Source organism: Hemicordylus capensis, chromosome 5 (genome assembly GCF_027244095.1).
Source record: "Hemicordylus capensis ecotype Gifberg chromosome 5, rHemCap1.1.pri, whole genome shotgun sequence".
NCBI classification, from domain to species: Eukaryota; Metazoa; Chordata; class Lepidosauria; order Squamata; family Cordylidae; genus Hemicordylus; species Hemicordylus capensis.
Window position 1 is genome coordinate 218,166,880 of NC_069661.1, and position 22,229 is coordinate 218,189,108.

At 46.9% G+C, this 22,229-nt stretch overlaps 2 protein-coding genes across 5 annotated transcripts in view; both read right to left on the bottom strand.

The window, feature by feature from the left end:
- Positions 1–6,012, bottom strand: part of GALR3 (galanin receptor 3) — a 43,452-nt gene extending 37,440 nt beyond the window's left edge. Inside the window, exons 1-2 of one of the 2 annotated variants that reach the window (XM_053258618.1) lie at positions 5,938–6,012; positions 3,395–3,862 (exon numbers count right to left, since the gene is read on the bottom strand). In XM_053258618.1, the coding sequence (XP_053114593.1) occupies positions 3,395–3,402 (8 nt within the window). In that variant the 5' untranslated portion in view covers positions 3,403–3,862; positions 5,938–6,012. Of the gene's footprint in view, positions 1–3,394; positions 3,863–5,846 lie in introns of both variants that reach the window. The other variant, XM_053258619.1, reaches the window with a different exon arrangement.
- A 3,923-nt stretch (positions 6,013–9,935) lies between these two features.
- On the bottom strand, positions 9,936–22,183 carry GCAT (glycine C-acetyltransferase). 3 transcript variants are annotated; one of them, XM_053255832.1, is made up of 9 exons: positions 21,985–22,183; positions 19,385–19,515; positions 17,150–17,251; positions 16,807–16,953; positions 15,437–15,591; positions 14,315–14,397; positions 12,979–13,150; positions 11,230–11,351; positions 9,936–10,363 (listed from the first exon to the last, which is right to left on the bottom strand). In XM_053255832.1, the coding sequence occupies exons 1-9, from the start codon at positions 22,181–22,183 to the stop codon at positions 10,212–10,214; spliced, it is 1,263 nt and encodes a 420-aa protein (XP_053111807.1). In that variant the 3' UTR covers positions 9,936–10,211. The 3 variants fall into 3 exon arrangements, with proteins under 3 accessions (XP_053111807.1, XP_053111809.1, XP_053111808.1); XM_053255834.1 differs by lacking the exon at positions 21,985–22,183 and adding an exon at positions 19,612–19,748; XM_053255833.1 differs by lacking the exon at positions 17,150–17,251.
- Positions 22,184–22,229: the final 46 nt, after the last annotated feature.

Here is a 22,229-nt window from a genome sequence, read left to right on the forward strand (position 1 = left end):
ACTGGGATGTGGCCAATTCCTTCCCAACAGCTGCATAACCCTTTTACTCCTCAGCAAGACCCATAAGCTTGACTTCTAAAGGACTTTCCCCAAAGCCAGTCCTAGGTCCGCTCTCTTAACACACTAAATAGGAAATTGAGAGGTGGGGGAAAGGAACCAAAGATAGATATTAGGGATGTGCGAACCGGTTCAAATTCGAACCAGGGTGGTTCGAATTCGAACCAAACCAGCCATCAGGTTCGAGCTGCAGGTTCGAATTCGAACTGAACCAGGGGGTGGTTTGATTCGAACTGGTTTGAACCGGTTCAGACATCCAAAAATTGGTAGGATGGTAGCTGGCAGCCAGGGGTACCTGCTACCCAAACCCCAAAGCAATCGGACACTCATACGATTTTCTATGGATTTATGAAAATTATTTTTATTTTTTTCTCATAGGGTATAATGGGACTCGAACGAGGCCATTATACCTTATTGTGGAGCACCCATGGGTGCCAACAACCACCCAAACCCCGAAGCAATCAGACAGTACTACGATTTTTTTATGAATATTTGAAATATTTTCAATTATTTTTCTCAGAGTATAATGGGACCAGAACCAGTCCATATCCCCTATTGTGGAGTACCTAGGGGCACAAAAGCGGAGTGGGTGGTAGACAGACAGGGGTGCCTACCACCCACAAAACCCCAAGGCAATTGGACACTCCTCTGATTATTGGTGAATTGTTAAAGTATTTTTGAATTCCTCATAGGGAATAATTAGGATTGCAGCAAATGTATAGCTTCCCGTGGGGGGGGAAAGGGGTGTCGTATTGTGGAATGTGGTGGGTGGTAGTTCCTAGGGTGGGCAAGGAAGCTATCAGAATTATTTGAAAGGAATTGGGCAAAGGGCTGATTTTTTAGTGGTTTTTGAAGTTTTTGTCTTTAAGGTTAGCAATGAGAGTAGATTAACCCTTGCTATGGGTGCCAGCTACCATCCTACCAATTTTTGGGTGTCCAAACTGGTTCGAATTCGAACCGAACCAGGGGGAGGTTCGAGCAAAACCAAAACCGAACCACTCTCTCCTGGTTCGAACCTGGTTCTAACCTGGTTCGAATTAGAACCGAACTGCGCAAACCGGTTTTGTGCACATCCCTAATAGATATGCAGGAATCTAAAAATGAAAATACAAAGCCAGTAAATGAGGAACTAATACTGAGTTTTACCTTGGGTCAGTAGTTAGGTAAGTACTCAGCTGAGAGAGCAACAACAGTGTTTTCCACTCCTTGGACATTGGCTGGAGATGTTCTGCTCTCTAGCTGGGCATTATTTATGACCAGGGATTTTAAAATATTGTCAGTGTTAGTGTTTTAGTGTTAGCTAGTAATATTCAAAAGTCCTTGGCTGGGAAAGCATTAATTTCAGCATTTTCTGCTCAGCTGCCTCCTTTCTCCTGAGTTTCTGCATTTCACTCACCCTGAGACCAGAAACTTCTGTATGAATTTTCCCTGATTCTTAGCCAGTCTCACAATGCCTGCCCTGAGAAAACCCATTATCAGCTTCAGAGTGAACTATTTCATCATGAACAGGATTGGTCCTGAAAACGACAAAGTTCAAAGTTCGGGAAGGACATTCAGCAGCCTTTTATGAAGTGGTTCAGGCCCCATCCTCAGTATGTGACTTTCATATGCTTCCTTCCCCGCTCCCCCTCTGACCACCATATTCTGTTGCTGCTTCACAGATAATCTGCAGAATCTCCTTGTTGAGGGCTTGCCTCCCTGCTCAGTGATTACAGGGTTCTCTTCTCTTGAGAGATTTACCTGGTGGGATGCCTGGGATCATTGCTCCCACACGGCACTGGGATCTTCAGGTCATTTTCGTCTGTGAGCCTTCAAGAAAACTCCTTGGAATTATAATTCCACAGGGTTGGTTCAATGTTACTGAACATTTGGACCTAGCCATTACATTCCAAACAGCTGCATAGCCCAGGATTCTCAACCTTGGGACCCTAGATGTTGTTGGATGACAACTCCCATCGTCTCCAGCCACAATGGTCCTTGGGAGTTGTCATCCAAGAACATCTGGGGACATCTGCTATCAATATGCAAGTCCCCCATTTATATCCTGCCTGTGTCAGGAACCTCACAAAGAGGCCTCAGGCAAACTCCAATGCCTCAGTCTGCCAATCTGCAAGAGGTCTATAATACTTGCCTACCCTACAGAAATGTTTTACAGATTGCAACAAAAGGCAATCCTAAGATTTTCCCCTGCCCTTAGCAATTCCCCATGGTCCTAGAGTGTGCCTCCATCTCCTTCCTCCCCCTTCTGGGAGAATCCTGTCTGCTTATTGAAGCTGTCCCAAAGCATTTACTGACCTGGATAATATCCCAAAAACCTATCTCTGAGCAGTAGGTGGGTTCTTCCTGATCCTTGCTGGGTCTAGAGCAGGGGCCACCCTGGTGCCCCTCCCCTTAAAAAAGGCCTGTGACTGCCTTCAGTCTTAAGAGTAATTGGGAGAAGGAGAGCTCTGGGCATGTGGTCTCTCTCTCCACCCCCCGCCCCCGAGTTCAACTCAAGTCTGCCAGGGATGCAATGAATGCTCCTTTGTGGGCAAAGAATCATAGGCATCTTGGGAGAGACTCCTTGGCAAATGTCTGGATTGCTACATCAAAGCCCAGCTGTGCTTGCCCCACAAATGACTGTGCAAAGTTTCCCATGTATTTGCCACAGAATTCAGAAGAGGATGAATAGCAACTTCCTTCTGCAAACGAGACCTAGCTTCTTCTCACCAAAGCCCTCTTCATAACTGGAAGAGCCACTGTGGTGCATTGGCCAAGAGACTGCACTGGGAGTCTGGGAGTCCCCCACAGAACTGACAATATGGCCTCAGGCAAACCCCAGTGTTCCAGTCATTCCATCTGCAATTTGGGCCCAATAAGACTCGACCCTATAGGGCTGTTGAACGGGATACGACGAGACACAACTCTCAGGATTCTCTATCTCCTCCCAACAGTTTCCTAGGAACCCAGAGCATCTCCTCCCCTGCATCCTCCCACTCCTCACTCTGAGGACTTTCCTTCCAGTTCCTGAAGTATTCCTTTTTCATTTTTCTCCCAGAAAATCAAAAATCCACCTTTGTTTTCAAGGTGACTACTTGCTCCTTTCCCCTGAAGGAAGGGAACCACCATCTCCTTTGTTCCCCTTCCTTCATCCTTATAAGACATGGAACCAACTCAAACTGTTGACATGATCCCTCCTAAGTGCCTTCCTCTCCCATCGAGTGGCACCTCCAGTTCCCTGAGAAGCTGAGAGCAATGGCAACCCAAGGGCTAGAAGGCAAGTGGCAGAATGTGGTGTAGTGTATTCTCTGACCCTGGTTCCTGCTTGGCTTGATGCTTGGTTTTGACTCTAACTCACAACTTCATCTCCTGATCTCTTCCATTCCTCAAGCTGTTCGATGTCTATATGAAACCAAAGAATGAGGTCATCCAGGGATTGAGATACTGGTGTCATCAGTAGTCTGCCAGCACCTAGCTCTATTTCTCCTTTTCATCAGATGCAGGTGAAGCTACAGAAATGTCGAATTGTTGCTGCAAGCAGTCATGGACTTCAGGGAGTCCATAAACTGAAGCCCAGTCCAGATGCAACAGAGTGGCTGTGGGTGGCTTGCCTCCCTGGACGGATATCCTGCTCCAGGTGATGCCACCATCCCTTCTGAGACAAGGACCAGGGATGCATCAGACCCTGGATAGCTCCCAGGATACCAAGTCAGGACCACGGTCAGAGCTGATCAGGCAAGTGCAGAAGTTGGGTACTGCAACAGAAGGGAATGTTGCTCCAGTGGTGGACCTCAGAGAACTGCTGTGTTTTGTAGCTTGCTGGTATCTGTAAGAAAAGTAAAGTGTTCCCTTGAATCAGTTTCAACTTCTGGTGATCAGAGAGCCCTGTGGTTGTCTTTGGTAGAATACAGGAGAGGTTTACCATTGCCTCCTCCCGCGCAGCATGAGATGATGCCTTTCAGCATCATCCTATATTGCTACTGCCTGATATAGGTGTTTCCCATACTCTGGGAAACATACCAGCAGATATTCGAACTGGCAACCTCTGGCTTGATAATCAAGTCATTTCCCCACTGTGCCATCAAACCCATTTTTGTTCTTTCTGACATCCATCTCAAGCCTCAGCCTTAGCCTTCCTGACACCATCCCTCCAGGTCTGGACCACTCTTTCATACTCTTCCTTGGTTATATGCCCCTCCTTCAATTTCCATGTTCTTTTTGCTTCTCAGCTTCTCAGAGAGTTCTCTGGACATCCACACTGGTTTCTTAAAATGTCTTCAATTTTTCCTTCTCATGGGAATTGTTTGCAAATGTACCTTCAGCATTTCACTTTTCAGAATCTCCCATCCCTCTTGACCATTTTTTATTTTATTTTAAGGATTTCTAGCCATGAAATCCTACCTAACGTTCCCGAGATCACTAAGGCCAGCTTTCCTAAAATCAAGGATGGGGTCTGATTTCCTGAAATTTTCCCTCCTCTTGATATTATGAATTCCAAGGTTTCCCCTAGAGTTCCCCACACTTTTGCTTCAACCAATTCTCCTGCCCCACACACCCTCCAGTCTTCATGACTGTGATCCAAGAATCCAAACCTTTCTCAACACCATCTATGCAGTCAGCTGTTTCCTTGAACGATCCTGCATCCCCTTAATACATCTTGATCTTCTACTGGAGAGATCAATGAAAACACCATTGGTGTGCCCAAGCCCTTTACTCTCCTATCTTGGTATCTCCTTTTGATATAAAGAAAAATCATAGATACAGCCACATTTGTAAGCAGTTAATCCTCAGTTCCCTGGATCTGGATGATGTGCAGAGATGTGGCTTAACAAGACCGGACTCCTCATAGTTTAGCAGGGAGGAGGGACCATGAGGGACAAGCAGGGAGGAGGGGCCATGTGGCATTGTCACATTATTCAGTCACACTCAAGATCTAACAAACCACAGTTGTTAATAATATGGACATACCACTTTTCAACCAAAAAAAAAAGTTCTTGAAGCAGTTTATGTAGCAAAAGGAATGAGAAAAAGGTTCCCTGTCCCAATGGGGCTCACAGTCTAGGAAGGAGCACTGGAGAGATACCAGTAATAGCTCTAGAAGGATGCTGTGCTGGGTTGATTAGGGGACATGTGTCCCCGCCACCCATTAAATATAAGACAGCCACCACTTTTTTAAGTGCTTTGCTCAGTTAGCAGAAATGAAACCCAAACTGTGTGCCACAAGGAGGCCTGAAGCTGGTTCCATTTCCCAGAAGGGCTCCCAACATGGCATGTGTGCGCACACACACACACACCCCAGCAACAGCCAAGGGAAGGGATGCTATACTGGGCTGAATGTGGTCAGTTGCTCCCCACTGCTAAATACTGTATATGAGAACTGCCACTTTAAACAGTGGCCTCTTTGTCCAGTTAGCAAGGTTGATTCCTAAACTGTGTTGCACAAGGGGACCCCCTAAATGGCCCCCTGCTTCAAAGGGTCACATGATCAGGGGGGACACAAAGGAGACCCTGGGAGGGGTGATGTGCTGGGGTAGGATGTGAACAGTTGCTCTCTCCCCATTACATAGAAGGGCCTCCAATTTAAAAGGTGCCTCTTGGGACAGTTAGCAGGGGTCTAGCTAGTAGCAGATGAAGCAAACATTACAGAAACCCCTTAAATCTCCTCCAAAAGCAAAAGAAGGAGGGCTGGGCTCCTCACCACTTGATGAAGTGGGTCACAGCACAAAAGAGAAGCCATTTCTGTCACAATCATTACACCTCACCCAACAGGATGCTGAAAGCACCCAGGGAGGGAAAGCCTTTAACCAAACCTGGCGAATAATCTTTCCGCTAGCACGGGCAGAGAAACGCAGAGAAGAGAAGGAAACAGTCAGCTGCTCTTCCAGATCCTCTCTCACTCACTCAGTGATAGAAACTGCTCCAGAAAGGACCAACCCCCTTTGCTCCTCCAAGAAAACTCTGAGCAGCTGACAGTTAAGAGGGCAGTTGGTGATGCCATAGAGGGTGATGTCACAAAGAGGACGCAGGATTTCAAAGAATAACTCAGTGAAGAAGAAACTGGTTGGATCAGAGCAAAGGGCTAACCGGGACAGCTGTTTCTGCCCATACACCTATTAAAATAAGGCAAGTCTAAGTCCTTCAAATAGCATCACTCCGTTGAAATTGGTGGGTTGCCCTTTGGCAGATAACTACACCACACACTTCCTGCCAGCACCCTGTAGTGTTTCTGATGAGCCCATTCCTTAATCCAGGCCAGTTCTCAAATAATGTTTAAGATAATTAAGTTAAACTAGCTTAACCCACGCAGAGAATCTGCATGCTAGTGATTGCTCCCTTCACCCCCTGACACCCCCCCACCTCAGAGATCTCTCCACCCCCACCTGAGCCACACTCCTGCTTCTTCTCTTCCATCCAGTTGCTTCCATCCCCCTCACCCCTCTTGGTCACTCCTCCATCCCTTTACTCCATCCCCCTCACCCCTCTTGGTTGCGGCTGCAGCATCGCTGGTGCCTACTGGCCAAGCTGCAGCCCCCTATCCCCAGAGATCTCCCCACCCTCACCCCACTCCTGCTCCTTCCCACAGGAGCAGCAGCAGATGACTGAGCCCTTCCTTGCTCCCGCCATCGCCATGGTCGCTCGTTCACCTCAGGCTGCTGACACACCCAGGCCCGTCCCTTGCCTGCCTGCTTCCCTCTGCCAATGCCCTCGGTAGCTGCAAACAGAAGCAGTGGTTGACTGGGCCCTTCCTTGCTGCCAATAGGCGCCGCCCTGGCCACTCGTCCCCCTCAGGCCGCTGACAGGCTCCGGCCCATCCTTCGTCCTTCTTTCTCTCTTCCTCTCCCATCTTTTTCCTCTTTCTCTCTCCTCCACTCGCTCTTCCCCTCTGTCTTTTACCCTCTCCCTTCTTTTTCTTTCTTTCTCCTTCTCCCTCTTCCTGAGTTAACAGATCTTGTTTCCTCATCTAATTCACACAACAGCAGCCTCCTTCTTTTGAAGGGGCTCTTTCCTCCCTCATGACCCCTCTCTTCGCAGACCCCTGCCCACTATCTTTTTAATAAATATATATAGATTCCTCTCCCCTACAATCAAGAACATCTTCTGACCAGTAATAGTTGCATTCCAACTGTCCTTAACCATCACAGGCTCCTCCTCCCTATCTGCATATGGAAGCTCCACTGACCAGTCACTACGGTGCTTCTGCTTCTGAACTCTCGCAAGAGTTGCCACACACAGAATTAGCCACAGGTACGCCTTAGAGAATTATATAGATAGATAGAGAATGTTTACAGCTTACAGCTTAGTTTACAGTATAAGTTTACAGCTTATACTGGGGGTGGGGAAGAGAGAGAGAGAAAGCGGAAGAACAGGACTATAGCCTTGCTGTGCTAAAGATTCAGAAGACTTTAGTCATTAAATTCTTAGTTGTTCTCCACTTCCCTGATCTTTGTGTATTACAACCCTTTACTCTCTGGATTCTACAAATCCCACCTCCATTTATAAAGCATACCAACTACTCATGCACTGTATTGTCAGAGTCCACGCATGCATGCACTCATTCTCTCTCCTCCCCTGCCCCTGCTCACTGGCAACACCAGGGGGGAAAATGGGGAAGGGGCACAGAAGAGGCAAAATGCATTTCTAAGTAGGTATGCTGTTTCTCAAACGTTAGATTTTTGAAACAGAAATAATAGTATATTTCACATTAACACTCTCATCCTGAACATATTTCCATTAAAGTAAATCCTGTTGAGTTCATAAATGGGGGAGGGGAAAGCTGCTCAATTGGGGGCTCTTGCCCACTACCCCCCTCTTATTTCTCATGATTTAACTCTGAGAATCCTAGAACACCCACATAAAGCACTGATACTTCACTTGCAACCTGCTGAGATTGCATCAAGTCTTCCTCTCACATTCTCAAACCTGTCTTCAAAGCTTTCAGAGTTAGAGATCTGCTTTCCTTTTTATTTTAAAGATTCCCAGGACACTGATTCGATCAGAAGGACTTGGGGCCCCCCATGGGAGTGGCACCAGGGAGAGCTGGTCCAGAAATGGTAGCAAGCATGAATTGTCCCCTTTGCTAAGCAGGGTCCACCCTGTTGCATTTGAATGGGAGACTACATGTGAACACTTTAAGATATCCCCCTTAGGGGATGGAGCCACTCTGGGAAGAGAACCTGCATGCTTGCATGTAGAAGGTTCTAAGTTCCCTCCCTGGCAACTCCAAGATAGGGCTGAGAGAGACTCCTGCCTGCAACCTTGGAGAAGCTGCTGCTAGTCTGTGAAGACAATTCTGAGCTAGATGGACCAATGGTCTGACTCAGGTTCCTATGATTTCTCTATGCTTATATGGTGTGATCATGGAATCTGCACAGCCCTAGTTTCCACATCATGGAACAAACCATGTCAACTAAGCCTGGGCTCCAACAGCTACTAGAACAGACATCAAACTGACTGGCCTGTAGTTTGCCGGATCCCTTTTAAAACATTTAGGTTATATTGGCCTCTTTCCAGTCCTCAGGTGCAGAGGCCGATTTTAGGGACAAGCTGCATTTTACAAGAGCCAGCGTGGTGTAGTGGTTAGAGTGCTGGACTAGGACTGGGGAAACCCGAGTTCAAATCCCCATTCAGCCATAATACTAGCTGGGTGACTCTGGGCCAGTCACTTCTCTCTCAGCCTAGCCTACTACACAGGGTTGTTGTGAAAGAGAAACTTAAGTATGTAGTACACCGCTCTGGGCTCCTTGGAGGAAGAGTGGGATATAAATGTAATAATAATAATTTTTGTTAAGAGATCAGCAATTTTACCTTTAAGTTCTTTAAGAACTCTTGGGTGGATATGATCTGGCCCCAGGGGATTTATTTGTTTTTAATTTGTCAATAAAATCTAGAGCTATGTCTAATCACTATTTGCCTAAATTCCTCAGACTCCCTGAAAAGGCCATTTAAGGGACAGGTATCTGCCCTACATCTTCAGCAGTTAAGAAGATACAAAGAGGCTGTTCTCATGTGCACCCTAACCCAGGCTAGGGAAGCCCAGGCTAGGTTAGGCTGCATGTGAGAACCACTGAGATTGAGCGAGCCCTTAACCCGGGCTCCAGGAATGTGTGCTGGCTGGGGCTACGTTCAGGGACCATTTCCTTCTTCCTCAGAGTGATGCCCGCCTTCCCCAAGTCCTTCATTCTTTGTGACAGCGGAGGAGCTGTCATCTTTGGAGCGGGATTCCTCTGCCACATCCCTGAAGGCCTTTTCAGAAAACCTCTCTGCCTTATGCAGCTTCTCCAGGTTGGTCAGCCTGGCCACAGAGGCACAAGCCCACGCCCTAAGAACCAGGAGCTCCTTGCACCAAGCACACACCTGCAACGTCTGCCCAGCAGGCTGACAGTCAGTCATGTGATACTCAGTGCTATACAATGGAAAGCCCCCCCAGACCTCTGCTGGCTGGCTGTCTGCACATTTATTTTTGTTTGAGGAAGAGTGTTTACTTATGCAGGTATTCTTTGGCTGTAAAATAAACTTAGCTTACAGATTCAGAAGTGGAAGGGTTGACATCAGCTATAACATCAACTATATTGCCTGGTTTGGTTTGTTAAGAAAGCAGCCCAGAAAGCCATTCTTTTCATTTTCCTGACCCCAAAAACTATAAAAGACTTTTTTTAAAATACGAGCTTACAAGCTAGGACAGTGTTGCTAGAAGTAGGCAAATACTTCTCATTGATGCTTTAGTTTTTGAGAAATCATCCCAACCCTCTACATCACAGGATGCTCTGAGACAGCAAAAAGCTTTCCCCAGGGCCTGAGTGAACAGCACTTGTATTACCCTCCCATCTTCTTTGTTCCTATTAGGGTCCTCCTTTGGTCATGGTAGAATGCATTACTAGGAATACACTGCTAGGCGGGAGTCATATAATAATTAGTTTATTAAAGTGGTTTGAGGTATTGCTTCCCACAGTGAACACACGGGTCTTTTCTTCCACAATCACCTTTGGTTTAACCAAACAATATCAAAATACTTTACTGATATTTCTGATCAAATAGATGGAAGTGAGACGAGAAAGGCCACCAAAGTAGTGATGCCTCTTTTTCAGAGAACATACAACTCTCTGAAGAGTAGTATGGCCCATCTCCAGCTCGAAAACCCAGTACAGTGCCACATAGTATGTGTGTTCTCCAGTTATTCAGGGCAAGGCCCCATGTTTACGGCCCACTTCAGAGAAGGCTTCCACACACCGATCAATATCCTCTTCACTGTGAACGGCCGAGATCTGTACTCGAATACGTGCCTGCCCCTTGGGTACCACTGGATAGCTGAAGCCAATGACATAGATGCCTGTTGGGTGAGAAGTAGAAGCAGCTGGTAGGGCTTGCTTAACTGCTAAAGCAGCCCAACCAATAGCTTGCAGTAGCAACCTGAATCATACTGTGGTGACAATACCCTGATGCTGATTGGCTGAGCTACTGGAGTGGCAAGAATGTTCATGTATTCACAGAAATAAAGTGTTTGCAGTCCACTCTTTATCCGAGGGAAGGGAAAGTTGTCTTTGTCATTGTGCCTATGGCATTAGGACTCAACACTAAGGGGGCAACAAAGGTCAAAGTACAGTTACACGTGTGTGTAGTGGGGAGAAATTTCACCTTACTGATCTGACCAGCCACTTCTTTGACTGCAAGCTTGTTGTACTCTTTAGTGCTTTCAAGAGAGCAATCTGAGAGATGCAACCCAGAATTTCTTGTTGTGTATGTTTGAGTGCACCTCTTGAAGATTTTGTACATATCAGGCAGTACAAAAATATGATAAACAAACCAGCAAAATGTGTGCAGCCAGCTTTGGAATTTGGACAAGAGCATAGGAGATATTTGGTGCTTTGGTGTGCTTTAATGAGCATCCCACATCCATGATGGTTTTTCTAGAGACAATGCTGCCCTCTATAGAGCTGCCACAGAAACTCCAGTTAAAAGATGGTCATGTAATCCCGACTTTGCTCCAGCTTATATGGACTTGTGCTCTTGTACCAAGTGTGATTAAAATGACAGAAAAAGGCAGTTCTGTTCTAAAATTCCTGAAGCAGGAACTGACTTATCAGATTTCTTCTTTCTCTGGTGTTGGAGTGCTCCCATTGCTTACTTACCTGGTGGCTACCCTATTCAAGGACAAAGATGCCAGAGGCTCTGTGGATCACCCCCTACAATGATTACCTCTCTTCAGCATGTCATCAGCCATCATTGAAGCTAATCGGGCATCGCCCAACATCACAGGACATATAGGGTGGTTATTGCCTGAAATGGTGAATCCAGCTTCTGCCATCTTGCTTCGGAACCTGTAAAGAAGAGGAACGTCTTTGTTTCTCCATTGGGACCTCTTTTACCCTGAGCTCACAGACCTGGCACCAGTGCAAATCAGGCCAAGGGTATCAACCCTCCCATTTCCAGCTGTTTTGAAGAGTCCGTCTTCTCTATCACTTTCATTCTGATCTGTGCCACAGAATATCTTCTGATAGCAGAACACACCCATGAGATTATTAGACAAATGGAGCAAGTTTGTTAGCTAGCTTCCCAAGTTTGCACAGCCGTGGCCCCAGATATTTTGCCACCTTCTCCCGATACGTTGAGCTTTTGGTAAGGACTGAGATCATGTCAGGTAATGTACAGGAAGCCTTCAAAATCAGGGTCAGCCTAAGCGCCCCCCAACCCCCACCCAGTGCCCACAGTACTGCAGTAAGCAGGTGTGCTCCTGGCCTTCTACCACTCACCTCTCCAGCAGCATACAAAACAAACCAGCCTTTCCTCTGCCCCTGGCTTTCCCCTCTCCTACCGCCTTGGTGGAACATGCTGCTCTTTCCACTCTCCCAGCTCTTTCTCCCCACCTAAGCAGCAGATGCAGAGCACCCTGCTCTTCCCCTCCCACTCTGGCTCTCCCCTCTTCTTCCCAGTGGTGTGCGAAGTGAGCCACTTTTCTCCCCCACCCACCCTCGTGGAGCTCCCCTTCCCTTCTCCTCCCCAGTAGCCTGCTGGTACTGCTGCTCTTCTCCTTCCCCTCCCACTCCCACACCGGGCTTTTTCAAAAGCTAGAGGGGAAGGGAATAGAACAAAGTTTGGAGGAGAGGAGAGTGCTGGGCTAGAGTGTCTCCATCCAACTGGCACACCACTGCTGGGTAAGGTTTTGGGGGATGCTGGGCCGTTGGAGGTGGCAACCTGCGGCTTCAGGCAACCTGCTGCCTGAGGCAGCCACCCCACCCAGCCACGTTCCAGATTGTGCAGGAAAGGAACACATTTCATAAGCAAATGCATCCATTCTTGATCTGGTATTGTTGGTGCACATGCAGTTGCAATTATGTGCGTAGAATAGGAAACACAACTCAGTTCTGGTGCCATAAGCCTCTCCAAGGAACTCCACTAGGATTCTACATGCCAGAGGCAAACAAGCCAGCCACAATTAAATAGATTCCCCAGTCTCCATGTGTGAAGGAAGATATTGAGCCCTCCCTCATGTGCAGTGAGAAAGGGCTACCCGTTTTTGCAGGGAAGCCCGAAAGTGCTTACCTCCCCGCAGATGATCCTCATGACGATCCTGGGTGGGCAATCCAAGCACCAGCTCCTGCCAACAGCTCCAAGGGTTGGGTTACCACGATGGGATGCACCTCCCGCCGCCCGGGCTCCAATAATGCAGCACGTGAGTGCACGGTACATTGTGGGAATCCCCCCTCCCTGAGTCTGCCAGCCGCTCGCTCTCCTAACCCTGTTTTGAGGGGAGGCTCTGTAGACAGGTTTGCTGCCATGGTGCCACCAGGATCGGGCACGATCCTGGCGGTTCACACATGCATGCAAAGCTGGGCTGGGCTCCCTTACTCAGGTTTTGCACGCCTGTGTGAATAGCCTCATTGCCTATGGGATGAAGAGAGTAAGTAAAAGAAACAACTGTGCATGCAGAGCCTCCCCCTCCCTCACCGTGTAGTCTTGGCAGCCATGGATTGTGCAATGGCATTGCTTTCCATGAGCAGGTCCAGAGCCTTGGAGGCACAGCCCACTACAGCAGGAGGCAAGCTATTGGAGAAGAGGTAAGGGCGAGAACGTTGGCGGAGAAGGTCAACAAGAGCTTTAGGGCCAGTTGTGTAGCCACCTGCAGAACAAAGAAGTTATGATTTTAGGGCAGACCTGCAAGATGCAGCCAAGGGCTACATTAGACTATACTTACCCCTCAGTTCTGTGCATTCCATGGAGCAAAACATACATGTGCTTTCCCTCCTTACCCACATGGTGCTGGAGCCACACCTCTGCTGTCCCTGCCTGGGTAGCAGAGCCAAATATGGTCTATGCACATCATATCCAACACACCTAGGCCCACAATGAGCAGTTGATCTCTTGGGTTATTCCCCCCGCCCCCGAGGAATCAATCATTCAGTTTTGGCCTACACTGGATTTTCTGTGCATATAGACCACATTTGTGCCTGCCAGCATGCCCAACGTGCCAAGCTGGGCAGGTGCATTTATGGTCCCTTCCACATGATGGGCCAAATCATCTGTGGAGAAATCTCATCCCTTCCAGCCCCATGTACTGCAGCCTGGTAAGTCTTTCTAGTTCTCTGCCTCTCCCAAGACCCTGATGAGCCATCATACATAACTGGTGGACTGGTAGGTCCTATGTTCTGCAGGCCTGTTCTAAGAAGAGGAAGAAAGGCAGAGGGGAAACAGTAGAAAGAGCTACTCAATAGCTTCACATTACTCTGGAGTCCTTCCTTGGTCCTGGGATGGTTTTGTACAAGACAGGTCAGCAGCAGGCACTTTCCTTTCCACTCTTCCTAATGGCATCATGTGCTGCCACAACAAATAGGAGGGGAGTTGGCTGGGATGAGCCTTTGATGCCTCAGCCCCTCCCCACTGTATTTCTTTTTGAAAAGGCTCAGAAGGTGGGCTTTGGCTTATTTTCCAATCTCAGTATTTGGGATAGGGAAGAGCACTGCAGCGGTATTAGACAGTTTTTCCTCCTAATGGGAAATTGTGAAGTGCTGTTGGGTGGATGGCAACATGTTTGGACAAGCAATTAGACTAGGTGACCTCTGGTACCTTCCCAATGCTATTCTCATAACCTTCTTCCTCTTCCCAGTTCCTGCTTCAAGGACGCTCATCAAGTCTAGCTTCTCTAGCTTTGGTCCTATGATCTGACACTCACTCTCAAATCTTTTCCAATAAATGGGAGAAAGACAGAGATCCTATGTAGAGAGACCTCTGGGGAAACGACCCTATACGTGGTTTTTAAAGAGACACTATTGGTTAGAAGCTGGACCTGCTGCTCCCCCGAGTGCCTTCCCGAGTGTTGAGTTGATTATAGTGACTTGATCCATCACTCCCAAGAGTTCATCAGTGCCCCTGCAAGAAGAGAATAACTGTTATTAGCCTAGACAGCTCAGGCACTACGCCAAGGCTGCTGCCACCTAATGGCAGCACACTGCCACTTACCTCCTGCAACCTTGCTGCTTCCTTGGCCTTCACAGAACAGCAGCACTTCAAGTGACAGTACAATCCAGGGAGCGAAAATCATCTCTTTCAGTGCAACACCAGCCACTGTTAGCTTACCAGGTGGGGGTATATTTTGTCTGTCTGTCTGTCTGTCTGTCTGTCACACTTTTATACCGCCCCACACACGTGCCTCTGGGTGGTTCACAATATGGCTTTGTGTTCAACGTTGCCCTAAATCTCAACTTGCCAGAAGTTAGACCTAGGACACCAGTTCTTGTGAGGACTCAAACACTACCTGAATATAGCGCTGCTGGTCATTCTCCCTCTCCCTTTTGTACTGCACCCCTGAAGTACTGCACAGTGGTGTAAAAATGTAGTATGCAATACTGCCCCCTGCCCACGAGAGAGAAGAAGACACAATCTTCTTTGCTCATTGCACTTCAGTTCCCAACAGACAGCTCGTTCATAAGCTGCATGCCCTCTCGAATATGAATTGCCTAACTCAGCATTCATTCCTAAAATAAGTTATCCAAGACTAGATTTCCAAATTAACAGCAGCATCTTTTCATCTCTGAAGTGTTAAGAGGTTTGTCCCCCCAAATTGACTGGGGACTCCACCTCCCCAACCCCACTTGTGTCCTCAAATCAGCAAGGGCTGGTCATTAGACCTCAAGAATGAGTAATCTGCATGGCTCAAGCTAAAGTTGGGGTTTGCACTTCTTAGTGGGGAGCAGGGGTTCCAAAAATCAAACTTTGTCTGCAGCACCAAAGACTAGGTTCTTATTCCCAAGACTAGGAATATCCTCCAAACATTACTTCTCAATGTAGAAAGAATACTGCCATCATCCCACAAACAGCCTCTTTTAACAAATCACTGTTGATAATGTTCATTACCTTAATGAAAACTAAGGTAATGAAACCCTTAAGGAAGGATAATCAGATCTCTTACCGTCCAGTAGGCCCAAGAAATCCAGTAGCATGGCATTCATCAACAAACACGATGGCCTTATATTTCTGGGCTAGGTTACATATTTCCTTCAAGGGGGCAACGTCACCATCCATGGAGAAAGCACCATCAGTGGCCACCAGCCGCAGACGATATTTCTGTTCAGAAGAACATGCAGGCAGAAGACTGTAAGTAATGAGGAGGACCGAGAAAGTTGCTTGTGGCTGGGACATCAAAATCACACCATCATACAGAATCCTAGAACTCTAGGGATGGAAAGAGTCCAATGGATCACCTAGCTCAGAGGTTTTGGAACATTTCTATCTTCAGGAAACCCATCTCACATCTAAGAAACCTCCACAGATCCATCATGGATCCTCCAAATTTTTCAGAAGAGTCTGGAGCATGTTCTGGGGTACAGAGCTAACTCACAAGCATTGACAGGGGCCTGCACATTTGGGCAGGTCTTAGTAATCAGCCAAAATGTTTGCTCTACCTCACCTCCCTGAAGGAAAGGGTGGGATATTGTCTGACACCACAAACCAGCCTTGTTGTGACTATTAGATGTGGGGTTCTAGCTTCCTCCCCAGCTCTGCTGCAGCTGGGGGTAGGCAGATCTCTGTTTTGTAGAGTCTCAAAGGCCAAGGTACATGTTACATTATGTCTTGTGTGCTTGTTTTTTGCTTCCTGAAGAACAGCTGCTTGTGGTGAGGAAGAATAATCAGAATCAGGTCTGTGGCATGCAGAGGAAGAGGTGGATTTAACCCTTTGCCTCCATTGCAGTCCAAAACTCAACTCCCCCCCACCTGCCGGATGTTATTTAGGAAACAACACACATGGTCAATAATGTGCATAATGCAACATGTCATTTGGACCTCACAGACACTCAGTGCAACAAAAAGTCTCTTTCCAGTGCTGGGTGAGGGACAGTCTCTGCCCTTCTCCCAAACCTAGATAAGGTGAGGGCTTTTCCTTCCCTCATCACCTTTAGAGGCACTGAAAAAGGATCTAAGTGTAGGCCTGTCCACTAATTCTCATATTTGCATTGTGTTCTGGGGAGTCTGAGACTCATAGGTTACATGGGAAGTTGCCTTCCACTGAGTCAGAGACCACCTGTGTATTTCATACAGTCTTGTCTACACGGACTGGAAGTGGCTCTCCAGTGTTTCAGATGGATATTCCCAAGTTCTGCTTGGAGATGCCAAGGAACTAGCCCAGGACCTTCTACATGCAAAGCAGATGCTCTTCCACTGAACGATGGCTCTTCCCTGGGGGAAAAAAGCTCACTGGTTCAGAAACCAGCGATCAAACCCAACTGCTTGCTTCAAAGCAATATGTTGCAAATCATCTCAGGAGGAACAGTAGCAAGTTACTTGTGCATCCTGCAGCTTGGCTTCCAGATCACGCATGTCCATGTGCTTGTAGCGGTATTTATTTGCTTTACACAGCCGGATCCCATCAATGATGGAGGCATGGTTCAGTTCATCTGAAAGGATTGCATCTTCTGGGGTCAGTAACACCTGTAAGTACCCAAAGGAACAAGGGAACAATTTAGCAGGTATCTCTTTCCTTTGTATCACTTAGCAAGTGAGGCTTTGTTCTGTTCTGAAACCAGCAAAATGAACTTGCTGACCACACATAGTTGCTTTGACATGTTGATACTTTCCGCTCCCCAGCCCACCCCCATTATTCCCCTTCACACAAAATACTATGAACCTCAAAGATTCCAGCATTGGCATCAAAGCAGCTTGCATAGAGGATGGCATCTTCTCTCTGATGGAAACAAGCAATCTTCTCCTCCAGGTCCTTGTGAATATTCTGAAGAGTTGGAGCAGACAGAGAGAGCACAAAGGGTTCAAGTTGTTACTGATGATCTTACAATCAGATTCCAGTTCTCTTGTCTATGAGCATGTGATCACATCCTTTCAGGATGGGCTGGGATTCAGTCCTCTGGTCCTGTGTACAAGTGTCTCTAGTAGCAGAGTGAAAGAAAGGCTTTCCTAAGTCCAAGCCTAGCTCTACCCTCTCTCATTGTGGTCCATTGGTTCCTCTTGGTATTGCTATAAATGCTTCCAGGTCAAGTCTGAGTCACCTGATTTTGAGCTGAAGTGCCTCCTAGCCCAGGCTTCCAGCTTCCCAGTTCCTGCTCTTTAGACTGGTTATCTGGCTTCTCTCTTTGACTCCAGCTATGGTTCTACCTGGTGTTGGCAAGTTGTGTTTGGGCTATCAGTCTGGTTGCAACGTTGGCTACCACCAACCTTGTATCTTGTTCTCCCTAGTACTTGTCACCCCAATTGGATGACCTACCTGTTCTAAGATCAGGCTTGCAATAGGCTCTGCCTCGGTACTGACTATCCAGTGGATCTCCCCAATTAGGTTTTACTCATTCCAATCCTACAAAGACTTATTATTGAGTTCTTATGTATTCACTCAATTGCCAATGACCCAGCACTGACACACTCACACAGGCATATCTGTATTCTGTATAACCTTTGGATCAACCTTGATTGAAAACATGTATACGTGAAAGGTTGTAACCTTTCAAGTCCAAATCTCTTGCCCGAAAGACTTGGTTTAATTACTTTAGCACCACTAAACAAAATAGGATGTGACTTCATCTTCCTGGAGGAACTCCATGCCAGTTCACGTATTGGTAAGTCTGGCAGAACTTTATTATTTATAAAATTTCTAGCCCACCTTTCTTCCATCAGACATACATGGGGTTTCTAGGCCACCCATCCAAGCACCAACCAGACCCACATCTCCTTACATCAGCAGAGTGGCTACAGAGTGGCCTCAGACCATGCCTGAATTGTTTATGGCTGGTGGCAGATGGGACCATATTGTGATCCCTCTAGTTATGTTCTGAACAGCACACAGTGCCCAATAGTCTCAGGGATGATGGGAGTTGTAGTCCAACAACAGCTGGAGAGATGAAGTTGTGTAGCCTTGCAATACATGCTGTCAAACAGACAGCCTGCTTTAGAATGTCCAGATTAGGGGAGTGGCCTCCTGCCTAAGGACAAAATCTCTGGCCCCTTATTGGTCCACAGGTTTGCCATTCTGACCTTTGAAATTTAAAAAGGGGTCAACTGTCAGGAGTGGCAGTTTAACTGTGGCTCTGGTAAACAGAGTTGGGGAAATAGGTTAGGTTAGAGTCCTAATTAACATATATGAAATACTTGTTTCTGTATCCTCATCCCTTGAACCTGAAAAAGCCCATTTAAATCTGCTTCTTTCTGCTTAAGCTCACTGGCTGGCAAAATAAAGCCAGTGAGTATGAGTAAATAACCTCTGCCTAAAAATAGGCTGAACTACCTTAAGTGGTGCAGTAGAGAAATGCTTGACTAATAAGCAGAAGGTTGCCAGTTCAAATCCCTGCTGGTACTATATCAGGCAGCAGCAATATAGGAAGATGCTGAAAGGCATCATCTCATACTGCGCAGGAGGCAGCAATGGTAAACCTCTCCTGTACTCTACCAAAAAACCCCACAGGGCTCTGTGGGCACCAGGAGTCGAAATCAACTTGATGGCACACTTTACCTTTAAAAATAGACTGAGGAGAAACAGGGCATGAGAATTAGTGCCATTCTTCAGGGTAACATGGCCAGGTTGCACATGCAAGGAATGGCTGTTGCACATGCAAGTGTACTTGCTCTGCATGGTTTTGATAGTCAAAAAAATCCAGCTTTTTCCATGTAGAACCCACCCCCTTCTTTTTAAGTGCAAAATCCTTCACTTTGGAATTACAGCTGAATAGAAATCAGAAGCAGCAAAAACCAAAACATGCAAACAGAGTTTCTTCTTACCTGCTAAAGCAATAGTGGATCTAGTCAAAAAGCATCACACCTAGACAATTATTGAAAGAAGACTCTATACAACACATTTGCAGTCTATGCAAATTGTGTGTGGGGATATAACCACCCCCGATGGCTCCATACTCCTACCTACTTGTGTTCCACAGATGAAGCGGACAGAACTGAGGCCAGCGCCATACTTTTCCAGGGCATCTAGGCCAGAACGGATCACCTCAGGATGACTGGAGAGTCCCAGGTAATTATTGGCACAGAAATTCAGGATATCTGCAAAGAGAAGGGGAAAGCCAGAAGGAGGAATTGGGCAGTGAACACAACACAGCTGTAACCATCTTCTTAAGTAGTTGTGCACTGTGATTCTACCTGGAGCTAGGATTGCCAACATAATTTTAGAACATTTTGGTACCTAAAGTGGGACCGGGGACATAATCTGGTACAGGCTAATAGGCAAAGCCTGGTATAATTCTTGAAAGCATGGAGCTAGGGGAAAAAATGCTCTCTGTTGACTGCTGTGGCTGGTTGTGGGCAGATACCTTGAGCTGAGCCTGTGCTTGGGTTATATGCCGAGTAAAGACACTTCAAAAGCAAACTTGCCAGGTTATCACATCACTGTGCCACCACCCACCCCACTTTCCTCAGCTCAACACAGCCCGGTGGGCTTAGGCTCTAGTCTGGAAGCACACACCTCTGCATCTTGCATTCTCTCAAACATGGGTGTCTGGACAGGGGGGTGGGGGCAAGAAGGGGCAGTTCCACCCCCCACATTGAGCCAGCCCCATCGAATTCAGTGGGGTTTTCTCCCAGGCAAATGAGTTTAGGATTGTAGCCTTTGCCCACCCCACCCCCTGGAAAAAGTCCTGCAGACGCCCATACTCTAAAGCAGAAGTGTGGGTACAGAGGCCAAAACCCAGCCATGCTAGGGGGTGGGGTTCCCTTCACCCCACCTCCTGTCAGTTTATAATCTCAGTTGGAACCAGGTCAATGAATTCAATTCAACTCAACAAGCAGACCAAATAAAACAAACACATAAAGAGCTACCGAGTACAAGGTCAGAACTATGGAAATATTCCAGTGCAGCAACGCAGCCAACTGAGTCTTTACTTAACATACACTAAGCTTCTATTATACCTGGGATGGACTAAAGATTAGGGCAAGAGCAACTTGAGGTTGCCCCTGTTAACTGGGCAAAAAGGCAACCTTTCAAGTGGTGGTTCTCTTATATTTAGCAGGGGGAGAAGAACTGATGCTATTCAAGCCAGCATAGCATCTCTCCAGTGGCTTTGGTGGTGGTGGTGGCGGCGTGTTTTCAAGATTGTGAGCCCTTCTGCGGCAGGAAACCTCTTTTCTTGTGCTACGTAAACCACTTTGGGTTTTTTTAAGTAGTTTATAAATGTGTGTAATAAGTTTCTTATGCTAAGCAACATCATTTATTCAGAGAGTGCCGCGTGGGAGGAGGTTCTGTAGGCGCCAGGAGTCAAAATCAACTTGACGGCACACTTTACCTTACCATAGTTCCACTGAGCTATGTAAAACCACAAATATACTTCCAGACTTAAGATACTTTATATTTGATCATCTGATCCTCCAATCAAAAATATGCCAGGTAAGTATGACAAGTGAGAGTCAGCTTTGATGTCGAACACCCCCCCATATCAAAACAACCCAGCATTGTAGGTGGTCTTGGCATGCTATGGTAGATGAAGGGGCTAACAGAAAACAGACATCTTAAATGAACACTAAATTGTGGCTGGAGGTAATGGGAATTGTAGTTCAGCAACAGCTGGAGAGCCAGGGTTGCCTACTCCTGATCTATAGATATGGTAATAAAACTCGCATGCAGGAGGAAATATAGGAGGAGGAAACTATTGTAAATACAGGAGAAAATATAGTAAAATATGCTTGCAGATAATAGCATAGCATGATAAAAAGTTGAACACATATTCAGAATTCATTGCAATATTTTAAAAGTCTACCAAAACTAAAGTTGAAGAATGGCAACAGATATTGATGGATGAATTAAGTTTACAAAGCTAGGGAAGGGTGAAAACATGGATTGTTGATCCAGGACAAAAGGAGCCGTGGAAGAGAAGGTAAACATAACATTGTACTATAATGTAAACCATCCAGCATGTTTTTCACTTTGCTAGTTTCCTGACTGGTCAGATTTTTCACCTTGCAACAACAAAAGGCTACTCAGATTAACAATCTTCTTACAATGGTGACTAATTTGGACTGCAAATCTTTGCCTTTAATGTCGTGCACAGTTCCAATAAGGTGCTCCTAGACTAGAGTCTCCTATTAGCTTAACAAGAAATGCCTGAAGGGTTTGTCTCGCTAGGCTCTGTGCTCTGGCTTGGCTCTGTGCTCCCCAGACCAGACCTCTATCTGCGCGTCTTTGCACAAAAGCTAACATATGTTCCTTCCTTATACGGTTGTTTTAATATGAGAGCGGATCATTTCTACGGAGCTGGCGCCGTCTTTCTAGCGGGATTCCTGTAATTTTACACCATCAGGCAGAAATTCAAGAAATACAGCTTTTACAATTCTGCCTACCAAGCACAGAAGCCCTACGTATTGGAAAGAAGGGGGCGGGGGAAATGATAGCAACGCTTGCCGGTGCGGATCCTCTACTTTTATTGCGACTCTCAGCCAGCGCGCTCCCATCCGGTAGCTTTCCACCCAAATGGCGCTTTTTAAAGTTGACAAAGAGGGCAGCTCCTCTTCGGTCTCGCCTACCTCTTTGGCTGCCTTCTACATGAATATGCGGCCCTTGCTTTGATGTGATCACCCGCTCGCTCTTCCAGGTCCCGGCGCCTCGGATGCCCTCCAGTTCCTCCTCCAGCAGGTGCTTCAGCTGGGCCAGAGCAGACTGTGCCCGCGAAGGACTACGATGCCCCAGAGAAAGGGAAGCTCTTAAGACCGGACTGCACCACATAGCCCAGCGAGACCGAGACCGAGACCGAAGTCAAGAAAGAAAGAGG

What these genes read in the sequence shown, in the direction of transcription:
- GCAT (XM_053255832.1), bottom strand. Translation starts at nt 22,183, where the DNA reads ATGTGGTGCAGTCCGGTCTTAAGAGCTTCCCTTTCTCTGGGGCATCGT. An exon ending in TGTAGAAGGCAGCCAAAGAG is followed by an intron (nt 19,516 to 21,984) that starts GTAGGCGAGACC and finishes TTCTCTTTGCAG; the next exon opens with ATATCCTGAATTTCTGTGCC. An exon ending in ATGGCTGCCAAGACTACACG is followed by an intron (nt 11,352 to 12,978) that starts GTGAGGGAGGGG and finishes TCTTCTTTACAG; the next exon opens with GTTCCGAAGCAAGATGGCAG.